General features: G+C 39.3%; 1 protein-coding gene across 2 annotated transcripts in view; it reads left to right on the forward strand.

The window, feature by feature from the left end:
- BICDL1 (BICD family like cargo adaptor 1) overlaps positions 1-24839 on the forward strand; it is a 1161255-nt gene that overhangs the window by 931782 nt on the left and 204634 nt on the right. For both annotated transcript variants that reach the window (XM_044068582.1, XM_044068583.1), the window contains exons 5-6: positions 2295-2474; positions 7234-7452. In XM_044068582.1, coding sequence (XP_043924517.1) covers positions 2295-2474; positions 7234-7452 — 399 coding nt within the window. The remainder of the gene's footprint in view (positions 1-2294; positions 2475-7233; positions 7453-24839) is intronic.

Consider the following 24839-nt stretch of genomic DNA (forward strand, 5'->3'; position numbering starts at 1 on the left):
TCCTGTGTCCCTGTCGAGCAGAGCTGCAGAAGTGATCCCCAGGGTGTATTTCTTATCTCCCATCCAGTCATCAAGATTTTTCTTGAAGAGTGCTAATGAGGAGCTTTATTTGCTATAGATAGGTAGTTTGTTCCAGAGTATGGGAAGTCCCTGGGACAAGAATCTATCCCTCCAGCATGTTCTGTTTATTGTGGTGACAAGGTTTAGGTCCCTAGAGCATGCAGCTTGGAGGGATTGTGATTTCTTTAAGGGGAGCTTGTCCAACAGCTCTGGGTTTGACATAGCTTTGTATGTTAGGCAGAGATCACCTCTGAGTAGGCAATATGCGACAGAGTAAAGCTGGAGTTTTTTGAGACAGTCTGCGAAGGGCATCTGTTTGAGGCTGGTAATCCTCTTTGTGAGGTATTTCTGCAGCCTTTCCAGTTGTTGTAGATGTCTTGTGATGTACATACCAAAAGGGGAGCTGTATTCTATAATGAGTCTAATGAGTGACAAGTAGAAGGGAACAATGACCTCTTTTTTTTTCCTGGATGAGAAACCTTTTGTGATGAGGTGTGCCATGTAGAAGGATTTCCTGACTACTGTGGCGATGCGATTATCAAAGGAGAGACTACTATCCACCTGTGTCCCAAGGTCTCTTATCACACTTTCGGTGTTAAGTAGACTGCTGTCTATGTGGTAATTCATGGGTGCAGAGTTTTTACCAAAAGGGATGACATTGCACTTTTTGGCATTGAGCTTGAGGCCATGGCTTTGACACCAGACAACTGTCTCAGTGAGGCCCTTTTGTAGGATGTCTACATCGTTAGGAGTTTTGATTATGGCTCCTAGTTTGCAGTCATCTACAAACTTCTTAGCTAAAGACCTTTTATGTTAGCCTGTACTTCAGAGAAGTAAATACCAAACAGGAGAGGACCCAGGACTGAACCTTGTGGTACTCCCACTTGTCACTGGTCTCTGGCTGCATTCAGGCCTATGAGATAAAAATCTTTATGGTCTAAACCAAGTCATTTAATTTCTCGCTAGTTTTCTTAAGGTAAGCAGAGCTGAGCTTAACCCCTTCACTTCTAGCATCCTCTGTTAGCATATATATATTTCCTCAGTTACAGTAGTACAGTCTGATATAAATGTATATTTAGTCCAGTAAACATTGTTGTTTAATGGTTTACATAATGGTTTGTCCTGTAATCTTTACTTTAGTATTTTCAGGATCCACATAAAGGGACACTTTATCAAGCAGTACAGGAATAATTCCTTCCACTAATGTCAGACCCAAGGGTGTTGCCAGGCTCTTACTGTGGAGTGCCCTTTCACCCCTCCCCTTTTTTCTTTGAATATTTTATTTATGTTAGGCAAGGTCTGTTAGCATCTAAATGAAAAAAAGCATGGGCTCCTGCATATGTGGCATAGAAGGATGAAGCCCTGACTTAAGATGACTCTAGTTTAGTTAGTGGCTTGAGTGTTGGAAGAACCAGGCAGGGGGAGGGGACCTAGCACAAGCAAGGAGTGAGCACAGAATGCCCCTGTGGTAATGCAGGTGCTCACATCAGTCACCGGTAGTTGGGGTAAGTTATCTAACCATGAAGTTCCCCATAGATCTCTGTATGCCAGAAGCAGCATTTAAGCAAAGAAAGAAAAACACCATTGCATATTTTCAGTGGTTTATTTTAAGTTACAGAATTTGTTAAATTACTTCTTTTTAACTTTTGTTTAAGCCTGTTTTTTCCCAGCATTGGAAGACATGCTGTTGGAAATATAAAGTTATCTAGATGAAGGATATATGTGTGGGGTGTTGGACCCCACTAGCACAATTCCAAAAATTAAAGCTTCACTTCTGTCCAGAACAACTGTAAAGTTTGGTTCTGAGGTGAATGTATACATTGGTGCTTGGCAGATAGACAGTATGGGCAGGGGACTGAATAATGCATGGAGCAGGTGTGAGACAACAATTAGGAAGTTTTTGAGACCAGATGATTTCAGTGACCTGATGCCTGTTGTCTGTGTGAGTTTATTTGCATGTGCTGCAGAGTTTTAATCCATACAAGTGCTAGTGGATAACTGAGAAGTTAGAGCTTTATGTTGCCACTGCTGGAGCCAGTAATATGAGTAGTTGTAAGACTAGTAAAAGAGTTGACCTTGTGATGTTTGCAGAACAGAAGCAAGCATTGTGCACGAGGACAAAGTGACAGACTTATGTATAATGATAGGTACAGGCCTTACATTTATTGTTAAGCAGACAAAATTTGTCACTAATGTTTAGCCACGTTTCCATCTGTGTTGCATTTTGTTAACAGTTTCGCCAGAGCCAACTGGAGCTGCATGACCTGCGGGTTTCTCATCGGCAACTTCAGGAGAAAATGGAGGAATTGAATGAAGAACAGAGTCTGCAGGGGTTCTGTCCTATGAATAACTCGCTTTTGTCAGAGATTGAGCAGAGCATTGAGGCAGAAGAAATGGAACAGGAGAGAGAACAGGTACAGAAAATTTAATTTGTATAGCTTGGAAGAAGTGACAATTAATGTTGTAGTGTCCTGGCAAACACAAATGGTTATGGTAATGAAGGTAGCAGTTAAGAGTGTGGAATCCTGTATGGTAATGAAAGTGTCAGCTTAAGGTGTGGAGTACTAACAAACACAAACAGGGTGATGCAAGTGACAGTCAAGGGTGTAAAGCTGTGTCATACAAAAGCAGTTACAATAGCAGAAGTGGCAGTCAAATGTATGGAATCCTTGAAAACTCAAATAGTTATGGTACTGAATGTGAGAGCTAGGAATGTGGGACCCTAGCAACACAAGTAGTTTCAGTAGCGAAAGTCACCAGTCAAGACCTTCAGAAAAAAAAATGTTATGAAAAAATTAATAAGTGTTTGAGTGCCAAAAAACAAAAACTGTTTAACATCAGCATCTAGGTATACATCAGGGGATATATTTCCATAAGAACAAGATATCCGATTAAAGTGAGAGACAAAAAAATATTAGAAATGGAAAAGAGGTCGAACTACAACTTTGAAAACTGAAGTAAGTTGAACAAACAGATTAAGCATAGTGAAGACAAGATCAAGAAAATTTTGAGGAAGATTTATTTAAAGATATCAAGCATAATAGGAGGGTCTATATTAGAACATTGAGTTTCAGAACGTCGAATGTTCTAATATCGAACCCTAGTAACCGAAAACTGATAACATCGAAAATTCAGAACAGCTAATTTTTTCCCTAGGGAAAAAATTTGCTGTTCCAAAACACATACACACAACGCAAACACACCAAACAAACAGCAATCCACACACATACACCTAAAATCTTACATCTAACCCTACACTAAACTGTACATACACCACTATCTACCCACTTACCTTAACCCAAACCCTAACCCTGAGGTCCGTCACTATCGCACACACACCTCACTGTCGCCCTAACCCTAATTCACCTAACCCTCCCTAACCCTCACGTCCACACAATCCCACACCTACCTGAACCTGACCTGTAACTTTACACCACAGCGCTGAAAATAGCGAAGCGACAAGAACGGACAACCTAATTCTTTCCCTAGGAAAGAATTCAGTTTTCTGTAACTTCGCTATTTTCAGCTTTCACTGAATAGGTGTCGATATTAGAACATTCGAAGTTCTGAAACTTTGATGTTCTAATATAGACCCTAATAGGAAACCTTTTTATAGATGCATAAGATGTGGAAGGAGTAAAGACAAACAAATTGCTAAACTCTGTGCAGATTCTAAAATTTATTCTGAGACACAACAGATTGTAGATATATTTACAAATCTTATGCCAAACATTTTGACTCCACAAAATGGTTGATAAGTTGTCCTAGTGACATCCAGGTAACTCCAGATACTGGAATCAAATTAAATTATATTTTAAAAGAACTTTGCAAACTGGAAATAAACAAAGCACAGTGAGGAGACGGAATTAGTAACAATGACCTTAGAACACTTCAGAAAGAACTTACGGTACCGTTATATCTGTTATTCATCAGGTCGTATAAATATGGGGCGATTCCTCAAGATTGGAGAAATGTGCTTATTAAACCTGTTTTTAAGGTAAAGGAGAATAGGCAAACCCAGAGTCATATAGACCCTTAAGTCTACTTTCATGTTGGGGAAAAATAATGGAGAAGGTGATATTGGATAAGTTATTGTCAGAACTGGATAGGTTGGGATTTGAAACCATATATTGGCATGCATATATTGAAAACAGATCTATTACCCCTTGTGACATGATGTTCTATAACAATATAATAACAGCTATGAATGAAAAATTGGGCTGTGATGTAATTTATTTAGATTTAACTTCAGCATTTGACAGAGTCATAAACAAAACACCACTGAATAAATTAGTGCAACTAGGTATTGATATACTCTTGATAAAATGGATAGCTGCATGTCTTACAAATAGGACATGGCAAGTACCATGCAGCAACCGGACAGGTGAAATCCTTGGTTACAGTCAAGGTGTCCCACAGGGCTATGTCCTAGGCCCTTACTTTTTTAAAGTGTATCTTTCAAACCTAACTTTTTCAACTAAGGTTTTCTACAGTCTATATGCAGACAACATGAAAGTGGGTAAACTGATTACACATGCTAGAAATAAGGCATGTCTGCAAAATAACTTGACTAAATTAAACATTTGGGCACAGGAGAATAATATGCTGATACATACATCAAAAACTTAGCATATCAGATTTAATACAGCACACAGTGATTGAAACTGTAGACTCATTTAAGGACCTGGCTATATTGGTAGATTCAGCTATAAGTTTTTCTAATCATATCAATCAATTGGTTAATGATAGTTATAGAACTATAGGTTGTATAAAAAGATTTATAAAGTCTAGGAAATCAAAACTGATGAAGTCATTGTTTGTTAGTTACATTAGACCCAAACTTGAGTATGATATAACAGTATGGAAACCCTATAAGAAAACAAGCATGAGTAAACTGGAAAGAGTACAGCAGGCCATCCATGGATGTGAAAATTTAAGTTATGAAAGACTAAAATATCTGAATTTGTACAGTGTCTCTTACAGATATCTAAGAGGAGATCTTATTCAAGTATATAGGGCATTTAGAGGCAACTCCCTCTGGGAATGTTTGGGGTTATCAAAAAGTACTAGAGAATCATCAGACAAGCTGTGTAGAAAATCCTGTAGGAATGAGAAGTGTACTAAATGGATGTCTGACAGAACAGCAGATGCATGGAACAGACTACCAAATTACATTAAAGCAAGTACTAGTTTAAATATTTTTAAGAACAGCCTGGACACTTAATATGGGAACTAGTGTTTTGGTATATTGGCACGCTAGAAGGGCATTAATGCTTGAAATATTTGTATGTATTTCTTGGATTATTCCCTTTTCTCTGAGTTATGGCAATCTCTGATTTGTTATATAGAAGTTTTAAGGAAAATATTGATTATCGAGATTCACTGTTCTCCGGGTTTTCAAATTTTTGGGGGGCTTTTTTGGCACTCAGCATTTCGAGTGCTGACATTTTAATAGGGAGCCAGATAGTGATTATCGAGATTCGCTGTTCTCCAGGTTTTCTTTTTGTTTGGCGATTTGGCACTTGGCATTTCGAATGCTGACATTTTAATAGGGAGCCAGAGTATACAGTTCATAGAAATATGCAGTAGCCAGCTGAGCAGAAAAATTCAAAGTCAGTCATGTATTATACAGATTATGAGGCACCCTTCTCCATTGTACAAACTAAACCGTAGGTTAATTCTTTGAGCAGCTACATGTACTACTTGCCTGCTAGTGCTTTGAGTCTGGATTTAAATAATTTGACTGTAGTGAGGGGACCATGATTTACATGAAAGAGAATTTCAAAACTTGAGACAGGACTCTCGTAGGAGAAAGCTTTTGTGAAGCAGTGTAATGAATATGTAGTGGAGAGGAATAAAAAAAGAGTTTGAGTCACAGTATCTTAGGCTTTGCATAGATGTTATCCTGTAAATTAATGAGACCACCATGGGTCTTCATGAGATGGATATGAGACTGTCTTTAGCTAGAATCATGCAGCAGTGGTCAAAAATTTCTGTTTAGTGTGTCACACTTACGCAGTCGTATTGTACTCTAGTGAAGGATATCACTGTGAGGATTTCTTTTGTGTGTTGTTTTTCAGGTTAGTATTAGTTTGCTGTTAAGGTTTGGCTTTTGGTAAATTTTCTTTCATGTCTTCTTATCAGTCGCAATAAACTTTATTTCAGGTTTGCAGGGTGTTGCTAATCAGTTTTATTAATGTATGATTGCAGGCAGATATTGGTAAGGTGTATCTCACCAGTGTGAGACAGAAGTGACTAACTCAGCATCACCCAAGAAGTAACTAACTCAGCATTATCTGTGAAGTGGCATCATCCGTGAAGTGGCTAGCTCAGCATTATCTGTGAAGTGGCATCATCCATGAAGTGGCTAGCTCAGCATTATCTGTGAAGTGGCATCATCCGTGAAGTGGCTAGCTCAGCATTATCCATGAAGATCTGCTTGAGATTCAGAATATGTCAGTGTAGAAGGAGCTGCCCTACCCTGCAGGCTGGATCCAGTTCACAGGTTGTCCAGTAATGCAATTTGGTACAGTCAGCACTCCTCCAGCTTCACAGAAAGGCTGAGAAACAGATTATCTCATTGTTACTTATGAATGAATGGAACTGAGATTGCAGCAGACAGGTCTGCCATGTTAGCAGTTTCCTTTGCCCTCATTCACTGAGCATTATAACAGTTGTTGCTGGAGTAATATGAATGTGAGCCATTTCAAATAAAGTTAGTTAAAGCTTCTTGACTGAATAGGTCTAATTCAATTTGGATTCATATTTTTTTTCATTGTGTCTTAGGGTTACCACCTGTCCCACTTTGCGAGGTACAGTCCCTCTTTGGGCAGTTGTGTCCTGACAAAAAATATTAAAAATGGCAAATGTCCTGAGATTGTAGGACATAATTATGTGCTATATTTTATGTAATAGTTGCATAAAACAGTTATTCTATATCTAAAATACCTAAATGTTATAAGAAACCGAATAAGCAACTAAAATGCTACAAGAATAAGCTATTATTTAGGCAAAAAAGTGAAGTTCTATCCTTTGTACTGACCGTGGGTATGTGTCGGCCTGTAAAATCTGATGTTTGTCCCGAAAATGTCCCACTTTGGCCGTTAGAAAAGGTGGCAACCCTATTGTGTCTACAGTGCCTTACATTCTTCTGTTTCTCCTTTCTCTCACCAGCTCAGGCTCCAGCTCTGGGAAGCCTTCTGCCAAGTCAAATCACTTTGCTCTTACCTCAGGGGAAATGATGTCACAGACTCTGCCCTCTCTACTGATTCCTCTATGGATGAATCTTCAGAATGTTCATCAGCTAAAGAAGTTCCGATTGGTAGTTTGCGTACTGCCCTCCATGACCTTAAACGGTTAATACAGAATGTTGTAGACGGGGGAGAATCTACGGTATGTTAAATTAATACATTAGATATGGTAAAGTCTTAAGTTTTTTTTTATCTGAGTCTTGTTTTGGACATTGTTTGTGGATATAAACGAGGAATTATACACATATTGAAAAGCAATGTATGATCTGTCCCTCTGTCTCTTTCTGTGATATATATGCGTACAAGAGCGCACACACACACACACACACACACACACACACACACACACACACACACACACACACACACACACACAAAATACTGCATCAGCTAATGCCTCCAGATTTACTGAATTTGATTTGCTTTGGTTAACTGTTGCTAGCAATCAAAGGTGAGCTGTGATGCTACTATTTTTAGGTTTTCAGAGATGCAATTTGTATTAATGCAATTCTATGATCCATTTATCCTTAGTTACTGACAGTGTGACTAGTAATTGTCTTAATCAGGCAAGAACAAATATGATAAGATATTTTGGATGCTGCAGGAATTTTGCAAATTAAGCAATGTCTACATATATCTTGTTAGCTGTGCTTTGAATCCCTTACCCCATCCCACAGCCCAACCATCCCACTCCTTAAAGTTGTGAAGGATGCTTAAATGTGTGAATAACTAATACTGTTCTTGGGTGTGTTTTCAGCCGTTGTTGAGGAGATCAACACACTGAACTGTGGAGGAATTTTAGATGAAGGCTCAGTGACAAGGGGTGAGTGGTGGGAACAGAGGAATGTATTGCTGAAAACAGAATTACTGATAATAGAAACCAGGACAGAATGAAGTGACTGGTGATGAGATGAGAGTTCTTAATAGATACAAGGCAGAGGAAAGCTGGAGATGGCATCAGGGAGTGTTGCTGGTAAAGTGGCAGTAGACAGGTTTGTTTCAGACAGAAGGAGGAGGAGGAAAGCATAAAATGAGATGAGCAGAACTGTATGGCTGTGCCATGAGAAACAAAAACAAGAAGACAGAGCTCATAGTAAAGGATATCACGTACTCAAACCCAGAGGACATATCCAGTCTTCTAGTGGACACATTTAGCTCACACTTTACCCTCTTCTCCCCTTCTATATTCCCAAATCACATACTTGTATCTGCACCCTCCCCAAATCTCCCAAGAACAATTAATTAAGATGCTATCCATAGCTAAGAACACTACTACTACTATGGGACTGGATAACATACCAGGCTGCTTAGTGATGAGTCTGAAACATGACTTGTGAGGACACCTACAACATTATTCAATATCAGCCTTCAAGCATGCTTCGTGCTAGATGAATAGAGGACTGCAATAGTCATCACCTTGCACAAAGGTTGGGTATCAGCTGATCTGGGTAATTATAAATCCAAAAGTCTGCTGAGCCTCATCTGTAAGGCTGTGGAAAAGATTATTAATGAATTAATAAATAAGGACATTGGTAGCCTACAGACTCTTGGCTCAAGCCAGTTTGGCTTTGTCAAGGGCAGATCCAGCCTACTTAACTTGGTCAACTGCTTTGAGAAGGTTACTGAAGCAATGGATGAGGGCATATCAGTAAACACTACATATCTAGACCGCACAAATGCATTCGGCACATCACACTCAGGTTATTTTAGGTAAACTCTGCCATCTAAAATGTAAATCCCTATGTAACTCACTGGATAGTAATTTAGCTCACAAGTAGAACCCAGGAAATTAGGGTGGGTAGCGCTACCTCATCCAAAAGATATGTCACAATAGTGTACCCCAGTATTAAGTCCTTGGGCCACTCCTACTTGGCTTTACTTCCTGGGCATCAAAACAAATGTTAAGGGTTTATGGCTGACCAGATTTGCAGACAACTATAAAATTGGTGCAGTCATAAACTCCTCATATATTGCCAGAATCTACCAGGAGCGCCTTTCCCAAACAAATAGCTGGTGTCAAAACCATGGACTAAAACTAAAAGCCATGAAATGTATAGTTGTATCCTTTGGCAAACATGACTTCCCTTGTAACTATCACACCCTTGAAAGTTGATCCAGTAGTCAGGGTTCTGGGAATCTATGTACACAGTGAAGTGTCCTATGATCACCATATATCTACTCTTGTAAGGAAGTCCTTCTTCATTGCACAGCTTATATCTAAATGTATGGTGTCCAGGACCAGGGATGAAATTACTCCACTATACTCTGCTGTCATGAAGCCAGTCACTGTAAATTGTGCCCCATTCAGTATGTACCTGTCCAAGCACTTGTCACAAATGACTGACCTCAGTGCTTTCTGGCTAAAAAAAAAAAAAATAAAATCAAAGGATTAAATCACAAAAGCTTTGCAGACCATTTCAAAGTCTTATCCTTCTTCTTGGTATCATACAGGCTACTAAGGGATGATGTCTGCCTTGCATATAGAGCATTGGCAGACCCTATTCTGACAGACCAATTATAAACTCACAGATCCAATGGTAGAGTGAACACCTGATCAGGGGATCTCAGTCTCTTTTTGCAACATAAATTGAACATGTTGGAAGAATAGGTATGTATTAGAAAGAATGCCTCAACTGAGGACCCATCTTCCACTGTATGTTAAGCAAAGTACTTTTCTTAATCTATTAAAATATAGTTTGGATGAATGGATGGTAAACTACAACTTCTTTCCTACTTTAGCACCCATATTTGTCATGGATAAGGGCTACTCAATGCTAGAAGTCTAAACCTCAAAATGCACTCTCTCGAGGCACTCATAAAAATGGAGAACATCGATATCTGTGCCGTAACTGAGACCTGGTTCCAGGCTCCAGAGAGCACCCCTGCAATACCAGGCTACAGCTCTTGCCACACTTTTCGGCCACCAAAACAGGACTGAAACACTAAAGGTGGAGGAATGTCCATGTTCACCAAGGATATTCACAACACCAGGCTAGTTGCCCAACACAATGCGTCTGAAATTCTCCAGGTGCAACTGACACTAGGTAAGACTGCAATCCAAATTGTAGCTTGCTACATATCCCCCACCATACCCCAAGATTTTCACTACACTTTTCTAAACATACTGGAAAATATTAAGATACAACCAAACACCCTAATACTGGGTGATTTCAACTACCCTGCCATTAACAGGGAAAACTACTCGTGCCCAGCGGTTTTTGGAATTCATAAATTCCAATGCCCTGGATCAACTAATTCTTAGTCCCACCAGGGGCTCCAATACCCTAGACCTGATCATTACTAATATGGGAAATTGATGCTCCACACCTATGGTCACCGACTCATTGGTTAGGTCTGACCATAAGCTAATCACCCTTGACATCCACATCCCACCCCCACCCTCCAGTAAGGAAACCTCCGTAAAAAATTTCTCCGAAGCCAACTTCATGCTACTCAAGTCAGAAGTGACAAACTTCATGACACCCATGCAGATGGGAACTGAAAGTTCGACTGCTGAATCCTACACTAAGGCACTGTATGTGCACATTAACTCATGCATGAATTGTGCCATCCCCAATAGAACCAAGACGCTCTCCTCCAAAAAAAGGAAGCCAATCTGGTGGTCCCTTGCCATAAACAAACTTTACAACAAAAGGAAGAAACTGTTGCAGAAAAGAGGAAAATCCCAGGATGCAAAAAAACTCCCTTACCAGCCTCAATAAGAAGCTGAGATCTCTCATAAAATCCTCCAAAGCTAGTAATGAAAATAAAATTGCCAAAGATTCCAAAGACAACCACAAGGCATTCTATAGCTATGTTAAGTATCTAAATGGCAATGCTCAGATCTGCTCTGAGCTACAACAGAATGGCATTAAATATACTGATCCCAAGGATATTGCCAATATCCTAGCAGATCGATTCAGTGCAAATTTCACCCCCCTCTCACCCCGTAAAGGGCCCATCTCAATACCGAAAGATTGCCAAATTCCGGTAATGACGGCCGCACAGGTAAAATACACACTCTCCAAAGCTAAGAATACAGCATCCATGGGACCAGACAACATCCCAGGCTGTGTACTACATGAACTACAAATGAATGGCACTTCACCTAAGTGTCATGTTTAATCATAGCCTCACCTCAGGCTTCATGCCCACTGAGTGGTGCACAGCTACAGTTATCCCACTCCACAAGGGGGGATCCACCTTGGATCCTGGGAACTACTGCCCCATCAGTCTGACGAGCCTGATCTGCAAGGCCATGGAATGTATTATCATGGAACTTATAAACAAAGACATTGGCAACTTTCAAACATTGGACCCCACTCAGTTTGGGTTCGTGAAGGGCCGATCTTGTCTCCTGAACCTGATTGACTTCTTCAGATCAGTCTCCAGAGCCATGGACAAGGGTAAGGTGGTCCATACAGCCTAGCTGGACCTCGCCAAGGCCTTTGACACCATCCCCCACTCTGGAATCATAGATAAACTTACTAAGCTGGGCATTAATCCCTATGTCACTCGATGGGTTGACAACTGGCTTACTGAAAGAACCCATACTGTAAAAGTAGCCGACTCCAAATCCAGCACCAGACAATTGACAAGTGGAGCACCTCAGGGTTCAGTCCTAGGACCTCTCTTGTTTGGTATCTACTTCTCTGAAGTACAGGCCAACACTAAGGGACTCTGGCTAACAAAGTTCGCAGATGACTGCAAACTGGGAACCATTATTGAATCCCCAAATGATGTGGATATTCTACAAAAGGGCCTTACAGAAACAGATGCTTGGTGCCAGAGCCATGGACTCAAGCTCAATGCCAAGAAATGTATAGTTATCCCCTTTGGGAAAAAACATGTACCCATGAATTACCACATAGGTGGCAGTACACTAAACACCAAAAGTGTGATAAGAGACTCAGGGACACAGGTGGACAGTGGTCTTACCTTCGATAACCAAATTGCCACAACAGTCAGAAAATCATTCTATGTGACACACCTCATCACTAAGGGCTTTTCATCCAGAAAAAAGGAGGTCATTGTCCCACTGTACTCATCCCTCATTAGACCCATTATAGAATACAACGCCCCATTTGATATGTATCTCTCAAGACATCTGCAACAACTGGAAAGGCCGCAGAAATACCTCACTAAAAGAATCGCAGGCCTAAAGCAGATGTCCTATACTGACCATCTAAAAAAACTCCACCTGTACTCTGTCGCATATCGTCTACTCAGAGGCGATTTCTGCTTAACATACAAGGCCATGTCAAACCCAGAGCTGTTGGACATGCTACACTTAAAGAAATCCCAATCCCTCAGAGACATACGCTCCAGGGATCTAAGCCTTGTCATCACAATGAACAAAATGTGCTGGAGGGATAGGTTCCTGACCCAGAGACTCCCCAGACTCTGGAATAGACTGCCCATACATGTCAAGCAGAGTGCCTCTTTGGCCCTCTTCAAAAGGAACCTTGATGATTGGATGGGAGATAGGAAATTCACCCCGGGGATCACGTCAGTCACCCTGCTAGACAGGGGTCCAGGGAGGTAAATACTGTGGGAAGAAATAGTCAGGGAATTGTTATGGCTAGGCTTGTATAGGCCCTAGGGCTGATAGCCTAGTACCAACCTATGAACAAGTAAACATCCCAACATATCCTTGTTCTGCCTGCTTCTCAGTTATTTGTTTGAAAAATATAATGGCTAAAAACTACCATGGGAATGTAAGGCTAGGCTTCTTAAGAAACTTACAAATCAATAGCCTACTATGTACCTATGAACCAGGGTGTTGTGAAAGATGACATTATTGATGGTGATTTGGGAGCGGAACATGAGAATGTGTGAGAATGACAGTGTGTTCTTGGTGAGAGCGACTTCTGTATTAGGAAAGGAGGAATCTAGACAGAGTTGAAACACAAAGGCTGAAGCAAAGAATTGACAGTGAATACCATCCCGTAGGTTCAGTTGAAAGACACCAGAATGCAGTATCGTCAAGATGCCAGACTGCAGTTCTGGCAAGGCACCAGTGTGTCATGCTAGCAAGACACAAGACTGCAGTGCCACCAACGTGATAGACTGCAATTCCAGCTTCAGATTTTGACTGGAAGACTTGGAGACAGAAGTTTGGGTGCAAGAAACTGTTTTTTGATAGGAGGTAAGCTTGCTGCTGCAGGAGTATTCATTGATAGATAGCACTGTCTAGCCCAGAGTAACTAAGAACAAGCTGGGGGGGGGGTCTTTGGAGCACATATGTGCTGGTAGACTGATCAGGTGATAACATGCAGCCATTTATACCTGTATCTTATACGCTGCATGCCACAAATGCTTCATGTCCCTTCATCGGGGAAGGGACATTAGAGTATTAACAAATCTTGGTCTGCCATACATTATCTTTAATCATGCTTCGCTGTAACCCCCAAAAGAAGTTACAAAAAGGTAGAGCTCATTTGGAAAGAGGGAACCCCTACATAACATATTGTCAAGTACCAAAGAGGACAGAGACCTATAGGATGAGGGAGAACCAAAGATACTTGAAAGTTGATGGGTTTGATGCCCAATTTGGAGCCATATTATAATTTCAAGGTCCAAAATTATAATGGTCTGAAATTTCTAAACTACAGATTTTGAAGGCAATTTTTTTTTGTAGGATGACTTGATACTCTGGAATGCTAGAAGTATGCCACAGTCCCTGAGGATGCATGGAAAATAGCACAGTACTCAGGAATGGTGGGCAAATAACTCAGTGCATATTGATGTAAGCAGTGTGGTGTAGTACTAGGTGTCTGGAGAATTGTGAGATGTTGACAGATGATATGAGGGTTTCACAGTATACAATGATAGGAGAGTAGCATATTGCCTGTAGTTGAGAGGATGCCTGATACTTGTGAACAGTGTGAGGTTGGCACCATAACTGAGGATGAAAGGACAAGTAAGACTTAGTACCTGAGGTTGGGATGGGAAGATGTCATGGGTCTTGGATATGGTTGGAGGATTGCATAGAACCTGAGGATGTGACATAGGAGAGCACAATGCTAGTGGATGGAATGAGGGAAGACGCAATCCTTATTTACAGTACTGAGAGTGCAGGATTGGTAGGAAAGCTTAGCACTGCTGGTTTTGTTTCATTGCTAATGAAAATGATAGAAACACTTCTGAATGAGAAACCTTTGAGGATCTAGGGCCACTGGCACCCTGGAGCCAAGGCACCATAGCTTCATAGCGGGAAGTATGGGATATGCTGTAATTGCAGTGGCCCCAAGGAAAATGGAGCAATACAATATTGGATGGTATCCAAAGGCAGTGGGGTCTGATGTCTGACAGGCTAGTCTGAAAGACTGTGCAAACATAGTGTACAAGATTGTAAAACTGAAACAATAGAATCAGTTAATGCTTTAGAGATAAAATCTCAAGATAAACAAAGAGGCTAAGGCATTAAAGAGACACTGGGGCAGAGTATAACGTGATGTCTGCCCAAACTTATAAGGTTGAAAGAAAATAAGCTTAAAACTTCCTCGTGTGATCTGCTTACTTCTTCAGCCCATTGGGTATTGCCATTTTGGTCAGAATTTGTCTACATGTAAATATAACAATAAGAAATACAAGACGTTGCACTAAGGAGTGTTTCTGATGACTCCAGATGTAAACACAATTAGGTAAGTCTTTTTTAGCCTTCTTTAGTATGGTTGCACACTTTTAATGCTGTAGAGCTGTGTTCTTATGGCATTACTTACATTTTCAAGTGTTCCACAAATGTTGTTGTAATTTTCAGCTATAGTTCATTTGGAAGTTTAATCTGCAGTGTCATACTAAGGGGAAATGGAAGTTCGGTGGTACAAACCCCATACTACTGCCTAGTCAGATACATATGCTATATAGGAAAAAAAATAGACATACAGACCTCTCCTCTCCTCTTCAGAAGAGAAGAAAGCAAGTTGTATAAAACGTAAAAGTTACTTTTGGTCATCTTTGAGAGCCTAGTGCCTAAAACATGAGACCTTACTGAAGATACTGACAGTCTCAAAACAACAAACAAGTGTTGCAGGATTTAAAGACAAATATGGATGGATCAGAATGCCAAAATCTGGATATGGAGAATAATTACAAGAAAGAAGAAAAACTACTAAAACAACATCTTGAAATGATTAAACTCACAGGATAAAATATTAGATTTTAAAGCCTATACTTGATAAAATGTTATCTTGAGGAGGCTATCAGAGCATGTGTGTGTGTGTGTGTGTGTGTGTGTGTGTGTGTGTGTGTGTGTGTGTGTGTGTGTGTGTGTATGTATATAAATATATATATATATATTTACATATATGTATATATATATATATATATATATATATATATATATATATATATATATATATATATATACATATACATACATATAGAATGGGATCATTGGCCACCCTTGGAAACATCAACCTCCATTTTACTGTAAAGACTCTGATTACAGTGACCAAGTTATGGGATAAGAAATTAACAAAGATCTTGAGGTTTTAATTTTTTGTGACTCTATTTTATGTCTAACAGTGGATACACAAAGTGGACTAAATAAAAACAAAATCACTGCTAGTGCTCTATGTGGTTTAAAGATCGTATGCAAATATTTCTGTTACCATTTCTTTTTGATGTAATTATGCTGTTGTTATGTAAAGTGGACATTCTGGTTATAAAATAAATAGCTTTTACTTTAGTGGGACTATGATTATTAAGGTTATTAAATCTGTGTTTGTTTTAACTGGGCAGCGCTCAGCCTACAGTAATTTTCTGATCATGTCATATTACCTAGACGTCTAATGATGTAATTGTTAGCACAAACAGTTTGACAGTTTGCTGTGGGTAGGTGTTTTTTGCAGTCTGTAGCAGATTTTAGCATACCAGTGCAGTTGATTCAGTCAGACAATAAATCAACAAATACATGCAGTTATATTCAAATCAAAACAAATCTGAGCAGAATACAATTCCTTGTGAAGTGTATAATAATTGGCATACAGTATGGTTAACATAGATTGAACACTGTCAGTTGTCTACCATGGGATAATGACTTTTAGAAAGAAAACTAAGGGCATGTGAATTATCTCAATAGTAGCTCTTACCCAAATGGGTTAGTGCTGGAATTAAAATTCTGGAAAATTCTCTGCATCTATGAAAATAAAGATGTGATGAAGATAATGATATGATGAAGATGTCACTCATGCAATGAAGATTATTGACAAAGATGAAGATGTTCCATCTTCATCATTATCACTGGCCCTTCATCATGAGGATGAAGGTAAGATAATGTAATAAAGATGAAGAAGCAATGAAAATGAAGATGTTGCAAAGACAATGAAAATGGCAACAATGAAAATGATGTCTTGAAGATGATGCAGTGGTGAAGAAGAACTTAAGAAAATGATGATGAAGATGCATCATCTTTGTTAGTCATCTTCATGCATTATAGTCATCTTATCTTCATTGCCTCTTAGCAGTATCATCTTCATTACTTTTTCAACATATTTATCACATCTTCATCTACAGTGTCATCACATCTTTATCATCATTTTCAGTTTTGCCAACATTTATTGCTGTCATTGCATGTTCATTTTTACCTTTATCAGGTCTCCTTTTCATAGATGCACAGAATATTCTAAAATGTTTCATTCTAGTATTAACACCTTCAGTGTTTAAGAAAATCTCCTTTAGTTTAGAGCTACCATTGAGATGATTCACATTTCCCTAGTTTTCTTTCTAAAAGCGGTTATCCCATAGTAAATGACTTTTAGTGTTTTGTGTTGAAATCTGCTATAGACTGCAGAAAACTGCCCACTACAAGCTCTCAGACTGTTTATGCTAATAATTACATCACTACAATTCTATGTAACATGACACAGAATCAGGAACTGACTAGGTAGCTGCACAGACTACAGTAAATAAAAATGTAGGTTTACTATACTTAATAAGCATAGTTCCACTGAAGTAACTAAATTAAAACTATTTATTTTATAATCAGAAAGCACACATTGCATAAGGAGAGCATAATTACAGCAAAAAGAAATGGTAACAAAAAACTTTGCACAGGATATTTAAAGTGAACTGACAGAAAATTATGTTTCACAAAGTGAAACCAAGGGGCAACAAGATTCTTATTCATGGTGGTACGAACAATTTATACATTACAAAATGTAACAATATGAGGAATACTGTTATCGCTAATTGAATCATCAGAAAATTATTTTATATAACTGATTCTGATTGAGATTAGGCTCTCTTCTCTGGGGATTGACTACATTTAAACTAAAATGTATATAGATAACATATGGTTAAGACAACTCTGCCTTCTCTGCAATATCAAGTGCATTACTTGTTGGAAGAGTGTTGAAATGTTAATCATGTTTGTTAAAGATAAATTATACCTTAGTGATTATGTGGCTTGCACTGTATCAAAAAATGACAGTAGTATTACAATCGTTTTTAGGGTCAGTAAACAACAAAGATGTTCATTCTATAACTCAAGAAAATATTGATGGTGATATAAAATGCTTCTGCTGTAATGCCTAAAGTCTAGCAAACAAACATCATGAATTAGAAGAAGTGGGACTAACCTAGTCAACAAAGGATAAATATAAAATAAAAAGTAACACTATAATTGGTCTGATAGTAATTATAAAGTAGTTGCAATCTCTGAATGTCCAAACTGTAGTAATGTTAGCTATCCTGGTTACACTAAATGTGAATGCTTAAGAGATGACGTATGGGGAGTTGGCATTTTACTATTTAATCTATGAAATCATTAAATCTTCTCTTGTGTTAACTGGCAATTTGGAAGCAAGTATAATTGTAGACTTGTATGATGTTTGCCCAGGTAGTTGCCTATGGGTTATTTTATGTTATATGTTATCATAGCCCCAATATTTTTTAAACGCTTTCACTTAAGACATAGACAAACATATACTAATAAAAAGAAAGCAAACCATATTATCATTTTTCCATGTACATACATTATTCATCGCATATCTTTTATTTCCTTGTAACTATCCTCAATCCAGTATTGCATAAATTGCTGAATTTCTACCTTCCCCTTAAACCTCACTTCTCTACTTGGGGTTACCTGATTTGAATGGGTATTTCAGAGCTACACAGTTAAGGCTCCTATATGTAGCACAAGCAGAAAGCTGTAATTCAAAGTGGAAAAGAATGATGACAAAACAGGGGAGAAGCTCAAGAAACAAGGACAGACTGAGATTTTGGATACAGATCCTTAAGGAGAATAATAACTATACAAAATATTATATTCATTAAGTAGCAGAAAGTTTTCAAAGAACTAAGCCAACACTTGAATGAAGAAAGGAGGTTCTGCTGATAGGGATGACTGTGATTAGGGATACAGACAATAGGCAAGAGGGAGCTGGAATTTACTGAAGAAAACTGGCAAAAGAACCAATGTATTGGGAGCAAATAATTAGACAGGGAAAGGTAATAGAATGGGAACAGGCCATGCATTAATTTTGTACTGCATGATAGAGGCTGCCTTCCCTATCAGGGATTGATATCAGAGTATAAACAAAGAGAAATATATAGGGGGATCCTGAATGAAAGCCCAGCACTGGTAGAATTTTTAATAGAATCTAGAGCAGAAGCTGCTGTTAAAAAATGTATAATTAATAGAGCATATAAAATATTGCATGATAACTAAAAGAATCAATCAGAGGAAGTTAGATAGATTGGGAAGAGAGACTGTTTAAGCAACCGACAAAGAAACAGTGGGGGAGGGTGTATGTATGACTTCTAAATATGCAACAAAGTAAAGATTTAAGATCTTTGTTTTGAAGTGTTTCCATACATATTATTATATCTCAAATAGACTCCAAAGAATTTTTCTGCAGGTAGATAGCAAATGTTGGAGGTGTGATGGGGAAGAAAGAGGTAACTGGGAACATATTTTTGTGAGTATAGTGAATTGGCAGATTTAAAAAATTCCCTGCAGACCACTCTATCAGAAATACTGGGTGAGCAAATTTGTATAACTAAGGAAACTATTTTTGAGCTGTGATACAGAATCGGAATTGCTTAGAGATAGTAATGCCTTGCTGAGTCCAATTATGGTGGCTGCCAAAAAAGCAGTTACTAGAAAATGGAAATCAAAATCTAAACCAACTGTACTAGAAGTAGTAGATATATTTAGAGATAAAACAAATGGAAATGGGATATTTAGAAAAGGGTAAGAACAAATTACATAAACAAATGGGATTGGTGGGAACAATACATGCAAAATAACATTTTGGAGGAGGAGTGAAGTTTAAAAGAAGGCAGGATTTGAATTAGCTATGTAATGTTTGACTGACAGTGACTGGATAGATTATAAGTGATGTGCAATGTTTGCAGCTAAAATATGTCAATATGGCTTGTTGTCATTTATATAAATGTATGATTAAAGATGTTCCTTGTTTAAAAAAGAGAAGGCAGAAATTGAGCAACTTATGTAACGCTGGTTTGCTTATATGATAAACAATATATGTGATGTATAATCTTTGTAAATATGAACTTCTAAATATGGTTTGATTACTCTTTTATATAAATGTAGGTTTGCCAATGTCACACGTGATAATTCAATAAATAGTAATGTCTTTTGGCTTTTCCCGGTTAGGGGTCGCCACAGCAGAACTCCTCTCGGCTAATGATTGGCAGTGGATTTTTATGGTGCTGAGTTGCCAGCCCGACACCCAACCTTCAAAGAAGGCACACCCATTCATGCACGCACCTACCTGCATGTCTTTATACGTCACTCGACCATGGGGAGGACATGCAGACTCCACACAGAAGGCGCTCCAGCCGAGAATTGAACGGGATAACCTCTTGCTGTGAGGCGACAACGCTAACCGCTGCACCACCGTGGTCCTAACAAGTGATAATTCAATAAAGGTATTAAAAAAACTCAGTTCTCCACCTCCTCATTAACATTATTCTGCATGTATTGTTCCCACAATCTCCATTTATTTCTATATAGTTTGCTCCTTCCCTTTTCTAAAGATCCAGTCACAAAAGAACAATTTCCTTGGTTGCAGCCATTGCTCACTCAAAATGTCTGATAAAGTACTCTATGGGGAATTTTTTAAATCTGCCAACTCATTACAATCCCATAACATATGTTCCTAGCTACCTCTTTCTTCCCTTTCACAGTTTCAACATTTGCTATCTGAGACAAAATTCTTTGACGTCTACTTGAGGCATAAAAATATGTGTGTAAACACTTATAAAAAAAGATCCTTAACATCCTTAACCTTCTGGACTTTGTTGCCTACTTGGAAGGCATACATATGTCCTGCTATAGTTTTCTCATAAATTGCTCTTACAGTCTTTCTCTTCCCAATCTTTTTTAACATTTTATGATTATTTCTTATGGTTATCATGCAAATTATCTCCTTTTTACAGCAACTCCTGTTCTAGATGCAACTAAGAATGCTACTAGAGCAGGTATTTTACCTAAAATTCCCTACGATTCTCCTATACCTTTCTCTTTGCATATTCTCTGATATCAATCCCTGGCATTGTAGGCAGTCTCTAGCCTGCAGCCCAAATGTCTTCTTGACCTCCTCCCACTCTGTTACTTTTACCTCTCTTTTTATTTGCTCCCAGTTCCTTGGTTCCTTTGCCTGTTTTCTGCAGTAAATTCCAGCCCCCTCTTACCTGTTTTCTGTACCGCTACTTATAGTCATCTCTATTGGCAAAATCTCCTTTCTCCATTCTCAGATTGGCTTAGTTCTTGGAATATTTTCTGCTACTTTATGAATATATTATTCTGTATGCTTATGATTCTTCTTAAGGATCTGCATCGAAAATTCCACTCTCAACTTATTTCTTGAACTTCCACCTTGCTTCATCATCATCCCTTTGTACTTTGAATTATATAACCTTTTACTTGTGTTTTATATATATATATATATATATATATATATATATATATATATATATATATATATATCTAAGGTTTAACTGTGTAGCTCTAAAATAAACTTGTTCTTTTGGAAGGATCAACTTGTCCCACTCAACTCTTGCCCAGTTCCCCTCTCAGATAAATTATTGTAGCCCTAATATTGACCCAAATGTACATATTCAGAGACATTGGTTTGGCCAAAGCCATCAGGCATTTCTGTGAGAGAGAATTGTTTGAGGTCATTGGCTGACTGAGGTCACCTGGACTGCAGCTTAGACTAAGCACCTCATTGGTTCTTTTGAGATTTCTTTCTTAAAAGCTGTCTCAGGTTTCAACTTTCTGTTACCTAAGAAGTTCAGTTGTGAATGCTCTGCCATTTCACAGTGAACTGATCGAAGGAAGGACACTGAGGAAACTCGGAGCTATAATATATAACATTAAGTATCCTGTTTTTTGTTTATTTTGTTCTTTATTTCTTTGCTATTTATAGCACTTTGTGTACTGTGTATTTTTCTAGCTAGTTTCACTGTGTGTGAGGTATTAACTGGAAATTGTCCACTTTTATTAAGCATCTGTTGGGTTGTTTCTGATAAGTGGTTACAGTAAACTCTTTTTTCTAGAGGCTCCTTTAGCCATTTAAAACTTTCATTTAAAGGCTCACTGCTGCTTTTCAGCTGTGAAACATTTCTGCAGTTTGTTTCCCACCCTCCCTACCTGCTGGTATAGTGTTTTTATGGTTGGTGGCTTTGCAGTTGCCCACCCCTAGTGTAAATTTCATCTGGGACCCTCCTCCCAGTCTAGTGTCATCACCTCATTCTACCCAGTACAGGGAGAACATTTGAGAAGGCCAATCAGTTTAGTTTCTGCTACTCCTTTCTCTCTTTCCTTTCTCTCTTTCCACTAACAAAAAAAAAAAAAAATGTATCTGCTTTTACTGTATTTGTGTTTTACTTTATTTTGCTTTTGCATCATCTTAAAAGTACTCAATTGTATTTATTACTGCTTGGTGTAACTCATTCTAAGCCTTTTAGTTTAAGCACTTAGGCTTCAGACCAGTTGTTTTACATTAAGAAGGTTTGTGGTCTGCACTGTAGTGGCAGGACAGGTAGCTTACATCCTTCTAAGTTGGGAACTGCTGATTGAGGGCTCAGTGTCTGTTATTCTAAAAGTGTATTAGTTCTGGTTTAAGCACTTGGGCTTCAGGCCAGTTATTTTACATTAAGAAGGTTCATGGTCTGCACTCTTGTGGGAGAAGAGGCTGGACTCTGCCCTTCTGAGCTGGGAATTTCTGGTTAAAGGCTCATAGTGCCTGCATATTTGAACTATTTCTTACTGTAATTGGTACACCTTGTTTGCTGTAGCATAGACTAGATCCAGGCCTGCTGAATCTAGTTTTGTTTGTATGCTTGTTATTTCCCTGAAAAGCTAATTCCACCTAAAACGTGGCTTTTCAGCGCTTCTGTGGATCCCTAGTGATATCTGCATTGCTTACTGTACTTATTTCCTTGTTTCACTTGAAAGAAAGTTACTGTTTGTCATTTTTGCATTTTGTACCTGGCACTTGCTCACTAAAGCAATTATATAAGTCAGCACTAAAAAATTAAAAGCACTACACCCTCACAAACTCCCCCTGGAGTACCTTGCTCCCCATTGGCCATTTTTTTTCAATTATAAAGAAATTCCCAATACTATTCTAGCATGTCCAAAGGTCAGTTGTCAATCTCCTCTCCAGTCCAGCTGGTGAATCTGGGAATCTTGAGGCAATGTTACAACTGCTTCATGTACGCAGACAACCCTTTCCTCCTCCCAACAAATTCCAACACATGTGAGAGATGCAACCATATAGCCAAACTGGAGGCTAAGCTCTCTCAACTCAGTACTGGCATAACCAGTCAGGAGGAGAAGGAAACCACACTCACTAAAATTCCAGTCTCACATAGACCTACCACGACAGCAAACCAAACACATAAACACACAAAAACATACATGGAGGCTCTAAATAAAAATCTGCCTAAGCAGCAGAGACCTCCAAAGCAGACACCCAAGCAACCGCTACCCCAAAACAAAACATGTGCAACACATAGCTCACAAAGCCAGTGTGCCGAACAGTCACAGCCCTTAAGGCTAAACAACACACCTGATACACTTGTAATAGGTGACTCTATCATCAGGCACACTGACGTCCCACTCACCAGGCTGAACAAGGAGAAGGTCACGGTGAGCTGCCTGTCGGGCACTGGGATCCGCCACATAACACAAGCACTCAGGTCACTCCAAGGCAAGTACAAATATGACTCGGTCATTGTCCATGCTGGTGTGAATGACCTGAGACGTACATGAAAAGAGACATAGAGGAGCTCTCTGAGCATGTAGCCCAGGCCGGCATGACCCTGACCTTGAGTAGCATCTTACCCTCACCAAGAATGATGCCACAGTATGAAGACAAGATGATCAATTTCAACAATTGGCTTAAGTGTTGGTGTCATTCAAAGGGGATCCAATGCCTGTCAGCCTGGGATGACATGCTCGACAAGCCACGATGCTTCGCTAGGGACGGCTTGCACCTGTCACCCCTGGGCTGTCAGATATTGGCAAAGGCTCTTGCTACCCCCATAGTGCCTTTTTTAGGCAAGGCTCAAAAGACAAACCCACCTCCATAGGTATCACAAGGGATAAGAAACTAAGAGTAATGCTACTCAACGCCAGAAGTCTAAACCTCAAGATGCATGCACTCTAAACTCTCCTTAGCATGGAGAACATTGATATCTGTGCAGTAACAGAAACCTGGTTCAAGGCTCTCGAGAGCACCCCAACACTACCAGGTTATACCTCATACCATGCTTTTCAGCCTCAAAACTTGGACCGAACCACAAAAGGAGGGGGAGTATCAATATTCGTCAAAGATACCCACACCTCCCAGGTTGGTGGCACAGCACGAAGCATCAGAGACTATCCATGTGCAACTAACAGTGGGTAAAACTGCCTTCCAGTTTATAGCCTGCTACAGACCACCCTCCCAAACCCAGGAACCCCACTTGGCCTTCCTGACAACACTGGAAAATATGAAGGTCTCTCCAAACACCATTATATTGGGTGACTTCAACTACCCAACCATAGACTGGGAGCATTACTCTAGCTCCAACACCCTAGCCCAAAGGTTCCTAGAATTTATAAACACAAATGCTATGGAACAACTTGTTACCACTCCCACAAGAGGGGAAAACATACTGGACCTGATCATCACCAACATGGGGACTCTGTGCTCCAGACCAGAAGTGTATCCCTCACTGGTAAGATCAGACCATAAACTAATCTCACTGGATATTCACATCCCAACCCCACCCCATGCCCAGAAAACCACAGTGAAAAACTTCTCTAAAGCAAATGTCACACTCCTCAAAACCGAGGTGGAATCCTTCAAAGCTCCCGGGCCTGTGGATAATACGGCCCAGACCAAGAAAATCCTTTATAAATGCATTCTATGAACACCTTCAGGAATGCATGGATCATGCAATCCCAAATAAAACCAAGACCCAATCCTCCAAAGGCAGGCGTCCTGTCTGGTGGACCCCAGCCATAAACAAACTATACAATAGAAGGAGGAAGCTACTACATGA

The sequence above is a fragment of the Protopterus annectens genome, chromosome 4.part0 (assembly GCF_019279795.1).
Source record: "Protopterus annectens isolate FY-2018-M chromosome 4.part0, PAN1.0, whole genome shotgun sequence".
In the NCBI taxonomy this organism is placed as follows: Eukaryota; Metazoa; Chordata; order Ceratodontiformes; family Protopteridae; genus Protopterus; species Protopterus annectens.